Source organism: Coregonus clupeaformis, unplaced genomic scaffold (assembly GCF_020615455.1).
Source record: "Coregonus clupeaformis isolate EN_2021a unplaced genomic scaffold, ASM2061545v1 scaf2745, whole genome shotgun sequence".
NCBI classification, from domain to species: Eukaryota; Metazoa; Chordata; class Actinopteri; order Salmoniformes; family Salmonidae; genus Coregonus; species Coregonus clupeaformis.
Window position 1 is genome coordinate 3,209 of NW_025536199.1, and position 11,792 is coordinate 15,000.

Below are 11,792 nucleotides of genomic sequence, written 5' to 3' on the forward strand. Positions count from 1 at the left end.
TACTGTGTGTGTGTGTGGTAGTACTGTGTGTGTGTGTGTGGTAGTACTGTGTGTGTGTGTGTGGTAGTACTGTGTGTGTGTGTGGTAGTACTGTGTGTGTGTGTGGTAGTACTGTGTGTGTGTGTGGTAGTACTGTGTGTGTGTGGTAGTACTGTGTGTGTGTGTGGTAGTACTGTGTGTGTGTGTGGTAGTACTGTGTGTGTGTGTGTGGTAGTACTGTGTGTGTGTGGTAGTACTGTGTGTGTGTGTGTGGTAGTACTGTGTGTGTGTGTGTGGTAGTACTGTGTGTGTGTGGTAGTACTGTGTGTGTACTGTAGAACGGTCTCAGTCTGTCTGTCTTCAGACCTTGTCCCAGTCTGTGTAGGTCTGTGTAGTTCTCTGTGTGTTCAGAGCTTGTCCCCAGTCTGTGTAGTTCTCTGTGTGTTCAGAGCTTGTCCCCAGTCTGTGTAGTTCTCTGTGTGTTCAGAGCTTGTCCCCAGTCTGTGTAGTTCTCTGTGTGTTCAGAGCTTGTCCCCAGTCTGTGTAGTTCTCTGTGTGTTCAGAGCTTGTCCCCAGTCTGTGTAGTTCTCTGTGTGTTCAGAGCTTGTCCCCAGTCTGTGTAGTTCTCTGTGTGTTCAGAGCTTGTCCCCAGTCTGTGTAGTTCTCTGTGTGTTCAGAGCTTGTCCCCAGTCTGTGTAGGTCTCTGTGTGTTCAGAGCTTGTCCCCAGTCTTGTTGCTGAGTCCCAGAGCCTGGACCACGTCAACACTTAGTCCGCTCTTCAGTGTCCTCCTCACTGCAACACACAGAAACAAAGACATGTCAAACTCACTGCAACACACAGAAACAAAGACATGTCAAACTAAATGAGACGACCTCACTGCAACACACAGAAACAAAGACATGTCAAACTAAATGAGAACAATGCACAGACAGGGAAAACACACACACACACACACACACACACACACACACACACACACACACACACAAGCATATACACATTTTACACCCGCATGCACTTATGCGGACAGACACACGCACGATACAACGTCAACGCACCCCACTCCGCCTCAGGGGGTGTTGGGATATCTCTGTATAGTGAAGCCAACGCGGCCCACTCCGCCTCAGGGGGAGTTGGGATATCTCTGTATAGTGAAGCCAACGCACCCCACTCCGTCTCAGGGGGAGTTGGGATATCTCTGTATAGTGAAGCCAACGCGCCCCACTCCGCCTCAGGGGGAGTTGGGATATCTCTGTATAGTGAAGCCAACGCACCCCACTCCGCCTCAGGGGGAGTTGGGATATCTCTGTATAGTGAAGCTAACGCACCCCACTCCGCCTCAGGGGGAGTTGGGATATCTCTGTATAGTGAAGCCAACGCACCCCACTCCGCCTCAGGGGGAGTTGGGATATCTCTGTATAGTGAAGCCAACGCACCCCACTCCGTCTCAGGGGGAGTTGGGATATCTCTGTATAGTGAAGCCAACGCACCCCACTCCGTCTCAGGGGGAGTTGGGATATCTCTGTATAGTGAAGCCAACGCACCCCACTCCGTCTCAGGGGGAGTTGGGATATCTCTGTATAGTGAAGCCAACGCACCCCACTCCGTCTCAGGGGGAGTTGGGATATCTCTGTATAGTGAAGCCAACGCACCTCATCCGACAGGCCAAAGGAAGACAATAACAAGATAATAATAGATGTTGTATTGAGAAGTTTCTTTCATTACTGAATCAATGACCAGCTGGGGGTTCCATGATGGAGCATCTTTACGTTAACACTGTAAGGGTTTGTACCTTTCCTGAGAAGGTCATTGTTCAGGAAACATCGACCCATTCCAGAGACACAGACTGCGTCCCAAATTACACCCTATTCCCTATACAGTGAGGGGGAAAAAAGTATTTGATCCCCTGCTGATTTTGTACGTTTGCCCACTGACAAAGTCATGATCAGTCTATAATTTTAATGGTAGGTTTATTTGAACAGTGAGAGACAGAATAACAACAACAAAAAATCCAGAAAAACGCATGTCAGAAATGTTATAAATTGATTTGCATTTTAATGAGGGAAATAAGAATTTGACCCCCTCTCAATCAGAAAGATTTCTGCCTCCCAGGTGTCTTTTATACAGGTAACGAGCTGAGACTAGGAGCACACTCTTAAAGGGAGTGCTCCTAATCTCAGCTTGTTACCTGTATAAAAGACACCTGTCCACAGAAGCAATCAATCAATCAGATTCCAAACTCTCCACCATGGCCAAGACCAAAGAGCTCTCCAAGGATGTCAGGGACAAGATTGTAGACCTACACAAGGCTGGAATGGGCTACAAGACCATCGCCAAGCAGCTTGGTGAGAAGGTGACAACAGTTGGTGCGATTATTCGCAAATGAAAGAAACACAAAAGAACTGTCAATCTCCCTCGGCCTGGGGCTCCATGCAAGATCTCACCTCGTGGAGTTGCAATGGTCATGAGAACGGTGAGGAATCAGCCCAGAACTACACGGGAGGATCTTGTCAATGATCTCAAAGCAGCTGGGACCATAGTCACCAAGAAAACAATTGGTAACACACTACGCCGTGAAGGACTGAAATCCTGCAGTGCCCGCAAGGTCCCCCTGCTCAAGAAAGCACATATACAGGCCCGTCTGAAGTTTGCCAATGAACATCTGAATGATTCAGAGGAGAACTGGGTGAAAGTGTTGTGGTCAGATGAGACCAAAATGGAGCTCTTTGGCATCAACTCAACTCGCCGTGTTTGGAGGAGGAGGAATGCTGCCTATGACCCCAAGAACACCATCCCCACCGTCAAACATGGAGGTGGAAACATTATGCTTTGGGGGTGTTGTTCTGCTAAGGGGACAGGACAACTTCACCGCATCAAAGGGACGATGGACGGGGCCATGTACCGTCAAATCTTGGGTGAGAACCTCCTTCCCTCAGCCAGGGCATTGAAAATGGGTCGTGGATGGGTATTCCAGCATGACAATGACCCAAAACACACGGCCAAGGCAATAAAGGAGTGGCTCAAGAAGAAGCACATTAAGGTCCTGGAGTGTCCTAGCCAGTCTCCAGACCTTAATCCCATAGAAAATCTGTGGAGAGAGCTGAAGGTTCGAGTTGCCAAACGTCAGCCTCGAAACCTTAATTACTTGGAGAAGATCTGCAAAGAGGAGTGGGACAAAATCCCTCCTGAGATGTGTGCAAACCTGGTGGCCAACTACAAGAAACGCCTGACCTCTGTGATTGCCAACAAGGGTTTTGCCACCAAGTACTAAGTCATGTTTTGCAGAGGGGTCAAATACTTATTTCCCTCATTAAAATACAAATCAATTTATAACATTTTTGACATGTGTTTTTCTGGATTTTGTTATTCTGTCTCTCACTGTTCAAATAAACCTACCATTAACATTATAAAGCTGGGTCTGTACTATGTAGTGTATGATAGAGATGTTTAGAAAGGAACTAACAACAGAGATATGATGGACCCAGGGAGATAACGCTCTGTTGTCCAGATAAAGGTCTGTTATGGAAACACATCATACTGTGGATGGACACACAAGGACATAGAGACACAGACAGGGACATAGGGCTTAGCCCTCAGTGGCGACACACATCTAGCCTTGACCCTTATCAGGTACTGGAGGCAGAAGAACTACGGAAACATGGCAGAAGATGGAAGGCAGTAGTCACCAAGCCTTGTCTAGCAGGACTACAGAGTGGATGGGTTTTGTTCCGGCCAAACACTACCGTAACTGGTATAGACCATATTGAAGACCTTGATTAGTTGAATTAGGTGCTTAAGCGCTGGAACAAAAGCCTGCACACCTACAATGGATCAAGGCTAGTGACCAAGGGTGAGCTGTATGGAATGGCAGTACAGCAGCCTCTCTACATTTAGAGGGGATCACTTGGGAAATAACACGCAAAGAAACAGATAAGAGTTGGTATAGTTTAGTTGAAGGGATCTATTCAACAGCTGGGCCCTTCCTCTCCATGTTGTAGTACTGTCTCTGGTCTACTTAAGGGCCCTTCCTCTCCATGTTGTAGTACTCACACGACTTCCTGTTGAGCCGGGAGCGTTTGCGTGTCTTGGGGCTGGACGGCCTCTCTGTGGGGTTCTGGGTAACAGACTTGACTAGCCGATCCATGATCTCATCCGTAGCGTCATCCTGGGAGCTGGCACTGTCCTCTTTGGCTACAGACATCTGGCATGCACTGACTCTGCCTAGACCTGGGGGAAGAAGAGGAGGAAGAGGAGGAATCAGAAATCCAATAACATTTGATTATTTAGCAGATGTTATTGTGGGTGTAGTGAAATGCTTGTGTTCCTAGCTCCAACAGTGCAGTAATATCTAACAATACACAGCAATACACACAAATCTAAAAGTAAAAGAATGGAATTAATAAATATATAAATATTAGGACAATGTCAGAGTCCAGAGTATAAATGTACAGTACCAGTCAAAAGTTTGGACACACCTACTCATTCAAGGGTTTTTCCTTATAAAAAAAAAAAAACTATTTTCTACTTTGTAGAATAATAGTGAAGACATCAAAACTATGAAATAACACATATGGAATCATGTAGTAACCAAAAAGTTGTTAAACAAATCAAAATATATTTTATATTTGAGATTCTTCAAATAGCCACCCTTTGCCTTGATGACAGCTTTGCACACTCTTGGCATTCTGTCAACCAGCTTCACCTGGAATGCTTTTCCAACAGTCTTGAAGGAGTTCCCACATATGCTGAGCACTTGTTGGCTGCTTTTCCTTCACTCTGCTGTCCGACTCATCCCAAACCATCTCAATTGGGTTGAGGTCGGGGGATTGTGGAGGCCAGGTCATCTGATGCAGCACTCCATCACTCTCCTTCTTGGTCAAATAGCCCTTACACAGCCTGGAGGTGTGTTGGGTCATTGTCCTGTTGAAAAACAAATGATAGTCCCACTAAGCCCAAACCAGATGGGATGGCGTATCGCTGCAGAATGCTGTGGTAGCCATGCTGGTTAAAGGAAATACACATGCAGAGATCATCCGTTCACCCACACTGCGTCTCATAAAGCCACGGCGGTTGGAACCAAAAATCTCAAACCAAAGGACAAATGTCCACCGGTCTAATGTCCATTGCTCGTGTTTCTTGGCCTAAGCAAGTCTCTTCTTCTCATTGGTGTCCTTTAGTAGTGGTTTCTTTGCAGCAATTCGACCATGAAGGCCTGATTCACACAGTCTCCTCTGAACAGTTGATGTTGAGATGTGTCTGTGACTTGAACTCTGTGAAGCATTTATTTGGGCTGGAATTTCTGAGGCTGGTAACTCTAATGAACTTATCCTCTGCAGCAGAGGTAACTCTGGGTCTTCCATTCCTGTGGCGGTCCTCATGAGAGCCAGTTTCATCATAGCGCTTGATGGTTTTTGCGACTGCACTTGTAGAAACTTTCAAAGCTCTTGAAATGTTCCAGATTGACTGACCTTCATTTCTTAAAGTAATGATGGACTGTCGTCTCTCTTTGCTTATTTGAGCTGTTCTTGCCATAATATGGACTTGGTCTTTTACCAAATAGGGCTATCTTCTGTATACCCCCCTACCTTGTCACAACACAACTGATTGGCTCAAACGCATTAAGAAGGAAATAAATTCCACAAATTAACTTTTAAGAAGGCACACCTGTTATTCCAATTGAAATGCATTCCAGGTGACTACCTCATGAAGCTGGTTGAGAGAATGCCAAGAGTGTGCAAAGCTGTCATCAAGGCAAAGGGTGGCTATTTGAAGAATCTCAAATGTAAAATATATTTTGATTTTGTTTAACACTTTTTTAAGGTTACTACATGATTCTATATGTGTTATTTCATAGTTTTGATGTCTTCACTATTATTCTACAATGTAGAAAATAGTACAAATAAAGAAAAACCCTTGAATGAGTAGGTGTGTCCAAGTTTTTGACTGGTACCGTATATGTATATGTGATGGGATGTATAGACATTATGGACAGTATGTGGTAATTGAGGTAATATGTACATGTGGGTAGAGTTAAAGTGACTATGCATAGATAATAAACAGAGAGTAGCAGCAGCGTAAAAGAAGGGGTGGGTGGACAATGCAAATAGTCCGGGTGGCCATTTGATTAGTTCAGGAGTCTTATGGCTTGGAGGTAGAAGCTGTAAAGGAGTCTTTTGGACCCAGACTTGGTGCTCCGGTACCGCTTGCCGTGCGGTAGCAGAGAGAACAGTCTATGACTAGGGTGGCTGGAGTCTTTGGCAATTTTTAGGGCCTTCCTCTGACACCGCCTGGTATAGAGGTCCTGGATGGCAGGATAACACTTACACTATCCCCAACACTGAAAGTAACAGCATCAGCTGTAATAAAAGTGTTCATTTAAGTCAGAATTTGCAACACCCACAGTGTTAGGGACACAACACTTTGAATAGTGTTAGTTTAACACTATGTTGGTGGGTCACACATACTTTAGGTAGAGTAGAATATAACTAACTCTGCCCAGACCTAGGGAAGCTCAGAGGAGGAAGCATTAGAATATAACTAACTCTGCCCAGACCTAGGGAAGCTCAGAGGAGGAAGCATTAGAATATAACTAACTCTGCCTAGACCTAGGGAAGCTCAGAGGAGGAAGCATTAGAATATAACTAACTCTGCCCAGACCTAGGGAAGCTCAGAGGAGGAAGCATTAGAATATAACTAACTCTGCCCAGACCTAGGGAAGCTCAGAGGAGGAAGCATTAGAATATAACTAACTCTGCCCAGACCTAGGGAAGCTCAGAGGAGGAAGCATTAGAATATAACAAACTCTGCCCAGACCTAGGGAAGCTCAGAGGAGGAAGCATTAGAATATAACTAACTCTGCCCAGACCTAGGGAAGCTCAGAGGAGGAAGCATTAGAATATAACTAACTCTGCCCAGACCTAGGGAAGCTCAGAGGAGGAAGCATTAGAATATAACTAACTCTGCCCAGACCTAGGGAAGCTCAGAGGAGGAAGCATTAGAATATAACTAACTCTGCCTAGACCTAGGGAAGCTCAGAGGAGGAAGCATTAGAATATAACTAACTCTGCCCAGACCTTGGGAAGCTCAGAGGAGGAAGCATTCGAATATAACTAACTCTGCCCAGACCTAGGGAAGCTCAGAGGAGGAAGCATTAGAATATAACTAACTCTGCCCAGACCTAGGGAAGCTCAGAGGAGGAAGCATTAGAATATAACTAACTCTGCCCAGACCTTGGGAAGCTCAGAGGAGGAAGCATTAGAATATAACTAACTCTGCCCAGACCTAGGGAAGCTCAGAGGAGGAAGCATTAGAATATAACTAACTCTGCCTAGACCTAGGGAAGCTCAGAGGAGGAAGCATAAAATGTTATGTAAATGTGAATTACATTCTCCCTAGTCACTGATCTAAGGTCAGGTTGACATCCTCCTCTCCCTATTGGTTAAGGTCAGGTTGACATCCTCCTCTCCCTATTGGTTAAGGTCAGGTTGACATCCTCCTCTCCCTATTGGTTAAGGTCAGGTTGACATCCTCCTCTCCCTATTGGTTAAGGTCAGGTTGACATCCTCCTCTCCCTATTGGTTAAGGTCAGGTTGACATCCTCCTCTCCCTATTGGTTAAGGTCAGGTTGACATCCTCCTCTCCCTATTGGTTAAGGTCAGGTTGACATCCTCCTCTCCCTATTGGTTAAGGTCAGGTTGACATCCTCCTCTCCCCTATTGGTTAAGGTCAGGTTGACATCCTCCTCTCCCTATTGGTTAAGGTCAGGTTGACATCCTCCTCTCCCTATTGGTTAAGGTCAGGTTGACATCCTCCTCTCCCTATTGGTTAAGGTCAGGTTGACATCCTCCTCTCCCTATTGGTTAAGGTCAGGTTGACATCCTCCTCTCCCTATTGGTTAAGGTCAGGTTGACATCCCCCCCTCCCTATTGGTTAAGGTTATGGTTTGGAGAACATAAACTAATCTTAGATTTGCGCCTACTGAGACAAAGCTAATTGGTCCACATTAACCCAGGCAAGCGAAAAAGGAAATTGGTATTTGTGTTTAATCCACTGGGTAAAGAGAAGCAGCATTAGAAGATAATGAAATCCTTATTGATCAGAAGTCAGGTCACAGCTACATCCCAAATGACACCCTATCCCCTATGGGTCCTGGTCAAATGGCTCACTGTCCCCTATGGGTCCTGGTTAAATGGCTCACTATCCCCTATGGGTCCTGGTCAAATGGCTCACTATCCCCTATGGGTCCTGGTCAAATGGCTCCCTATCCCCTATGGGTCCTGGTCAAATGGCTCCCTATCCCCTATGGGTCCTGGTTAAATGGCTCACTGTCCCCTATGGGTCCTGGTCAAATGGCTCACTATCCCCTATGGGTCCTGGTTAAATGGCTCCCTATCCCCTATGGGTCCTGGTTAAATGGCTCCCTATCCCCTATGGGTCCTGGTCAAATGGCTCACTATCCCCTATGGGTCCTGGTCAAATGGCTCCCTATCCCCTATGGGTCCTGGTTAAATGGCTCACTATCCCCTATGGGTCCTGGTCAAATGGCTCACTATCCCCTATGGGTCCTGGTCAAATGGCTCACTATCCCCTATGGGTCCTGGTCAAATGGCTCACTATCCCCTATGGGTCCTGGTCAAATGGCTCCCTATCCCCTATGGGTCCTGGTCAAATGGCTCACTATCCCCTATGGGTCCTGGTCAAATGGCTCACTATCCCCTATGGGTCCTGGTCAAATGGCTCACTATCCCCTATGGGTCCTGGTCAAATGGTACCCTATTCCCTATGGGTCCTGGTCAAATGGCTCACTATCCCCTATGGGTCCTGGTAGTGCACTACATAGGGTATAAGGTGTCATTTGGGATTCAGTCAATGATTATTCCCACCCTGAGCCAAGCCAACAACCCAGAGCCTAACAACCTAACCGACCTAACAGAATTCAGCCAGGTGCATGTAGAGGAGGCTATTGCTTTATGGGGCGACAGGTAGCCTAGTGGTTAAGAGCGTTGGGCTAGTAACCCATAGGTAGGTGGCTGGTTCGAATCCCCTTTACTGACTATGTGAAAAAAAATCTGTCAATGTGTCCCTTGAGCAAGGCACTTAACCCCAATTTGCTAAATGACTAAATTGTAAATGTATATCACAGACCACGTGTTAACGCTAACAATAACAACCATGTCATGACCCTTTCAGAAACGTCAGACAACACAGTCCCCTTTCTGTGTTCCAGTCGGAGCCTTTCCTACTGTGCATATTCCATATGTAGTGTTACATATAGAACCACCCCTGGGATGCATGGATTTATTGGTTTTCATTATGCTTGAAAAGACCAACCCCATTCCAGGGTTAGCACCATGTTAGCAGACAGAGGTCCTGCTGGGGGTGTGTGTGTGTGCCCGTCTCTTACTGCGGTATCCCCGGTTGCGGCGCAGGTTGCCCTGGTGGTCGGTACTGCTGGAGGTGATGAGCATGTTCTTCATGTTCTCGTGCTCCTCCTGGGCTGGCTCTGGATCTGCAGGCCTGGAAACAGGGGAGGGGCTGTCCTGGGACTGGGGAGAGACCGCCCCAGAGAACTTCTCCGTCTGAGAGGGGGGGAAGAGAGAGCGAGAATGTGAGAGAGAGAAAGAGAGAGAGAATGGAAGATAGAGGGAGCATGGATTCAGTCTAGACACTGGTGTTAAAGATAGAGGGAGCATGGATTCAGTCTAGACACTGGTGTGTAATGACTTTTGAAATCCACTTTGCATTTTAATCGAGAAAATGTCAATTTGTGAACGCACTTTTAATAAAGCCATAGTGTGTTGTGTATATTTGAATCAACAATGGAGACAATCTAAGGAGGCAGTGTTTATAGGATATGAGCCACTCTCCAGTGGTTACTGGTCAGAGCCCCACACCCCAGCCCTCAGCCCTATCCCCAGCCCCACACCCCAGCCCTATACCCAGCCCCACACCCCAGCCCTCAGCCCTATCCCCAGCCCCACACCCCACCCTCAGCCCTATCCCCAGACCTACACCCCACCCTCAGCCCTATCCCCAGCCCCACACCCCAGCCCTCAGCCCTATCCCCAGCCCCACACCCCAGCCCTCAGCCCTATCCCCAGCCCCACACCCCACCCTCAGCCCTATCCCCAGCCCCACACCCCACCCTCAGCCCTATCCCCAGCCCCACACCCCAGCCCTCAGCCCTATCCCCAGCCCCACACCCTAGCCCTCAGCCCTATCCCCAGCCCTACACCCCAGCCTCAGCCCTATCCCCAGCCCCACACCCCAGCCCTCAGCCCTATCCCCAGACCTACACCCCAGCCTCAGCCCTATCCCCAGCCCCACACCCCAGCCCTCAGCCCTATCCCCAGCCCCACACCCCCAGCCCTCAGCCCTATCCCCAGACCTACACCCCAGCCCTCAGCCCTATCCCCAGCCCTACACCCCAGCCTCAGCCCTATCCCCAGACCTACACCCTAGCCCTCAGCCCTATCCCCAGACCTACCCCCAGCCCTCAGCCCTATCCCCAGACCTACACCCCACCCTCAGCCCTATCCCCAGACCTACACCCCAGCCTCAGCCCTATCCCCAGCCCCACACCCCAGCCCTCAGCCCTATCCCCAGCCCCACACCCCAGCCCTCAGCCCTATCCCCAGACCTACACCCCAGCCCTCAGCCCTATCCCCAGACCTACACCCCACCCTCAGCCCCTATCCCCAGACCTACACCCCACCCTCAGCCCTATCCCCAGCCCCACACCCCAGCCCTCAGCCCTATCCCCAGCCCCACACCCCACCCTCAGCCCTATCCCCAGCCCCACACCCCACCCTCAGCCCTATCCCCAGACCTACACCTCAGCCCTATCCCCAGACCTACACCCAAGCCCTATACCCTACCCCCAGCCCTCAGCCCTATCCCCAGACCTACACCCTAGCCCTATACCCTAGCCCCAGACCTAGCCCTACACCCAGCCCTCAGCCCTATCCCCAGCCCCACACCCCAGCCCTATCCCCAGACCTACACCCTAGCCCTATACCCTAGCCCCAGACCTAGACCTATACCCTAGTCCCAGACCTAGCCCTACACCCAGACCTACACCCTAGCTCTATACCCTAGCCCCAGACCTAGCCCTACACCCAGACCTAGCTCTATACCCTAGCCCCAGACCTACACCCTAGCCCTACACCCAGACCTAGCTCTATACCCTAGCCCCAGACCTACACCCTAGCCCTACACCCAGACCTAGCTCTATACCCTACCCCCAGACCTAGCCCTACACCCAGACCTAGCCCTACACCCAGACCTAGCCCTACACCCAGACCTAGCCCTACACCCAGACCTAGCCCTATACCCTAGTCCCAGACCTAGCCCTATACCCTACCCCCAGACCTAGCCCTATACCCTAGTCCCAGACCTAGCCCTATACCCTACCCCCAGACCTAGCCCTACACCCAGACCTAGCCCTATACCCTAGTCCCAGACCTAGCCCTATACCCTACCCCCAGACCTAGCCCTACACCCAGACCTAGCCCTACACCCAGACCTAGCCCTATACCCTAGTCCCAGACCTAGCTCTATACCCTAGTCCCAGACCTAGCCCCTAGCCCCAGACCTAGCCCTATACCCTAGTCCCAGACCTAGCTCTATACCCTAGCCCCAGACCTAGCCCTATACCCTAGTCCCAGACCTAGCCCTACACCCAGACCTAGCCCTATACCCTAGTCCCAGACCTAGCTCTATACCCTAGCCCCAGACCTAGCCCTATACCCTAGTCCCAGACCTAGCCCTACACCCAGACCTAGCCCTATACCCTAGTCCCAGACCTAGCTC

General features: G+C 49.2%; 1 protein-coding gene across 3 annotated transcripts in view; it reads right to left on the reverse strand.

The window, feature by feature from the left end:
* Nucleotides 1–284: 284 nt before the first annotated feature.
* LOC121548374 (FH1/FH2 domain-containing protein 3-like) overlaps nucleotides 285–11,792 on the reverse strand; it is a 47,284-nt gene continuing 35,776 nt past the window's right edge. For all 3 annotated transcript variants that reach the window (XM_045219788.1, XM_045219789.1, XM_041859817.2), the window contains 3 exons: nucleotides 9,385–9,559; nucleotides 4,032–4,208; nucleotides 285–773 (listed from right to left, as the gene is read on the reverse strand). In XM_045219788.1, coding sequence (XP_045075723.1) covers nucleotides 691–773; nucleotides 4,032–4,208; nucleotides 9,385–9,559 — 435 coding nt within the window. In that variant the 3' untranslated portion in view covers nucleotides 285–690. The remainder of the gene's footprint in view (nucleotides 774–4,031; nucleotides 4,209–9,384; nucleotides 9,560–11,792) is intronic.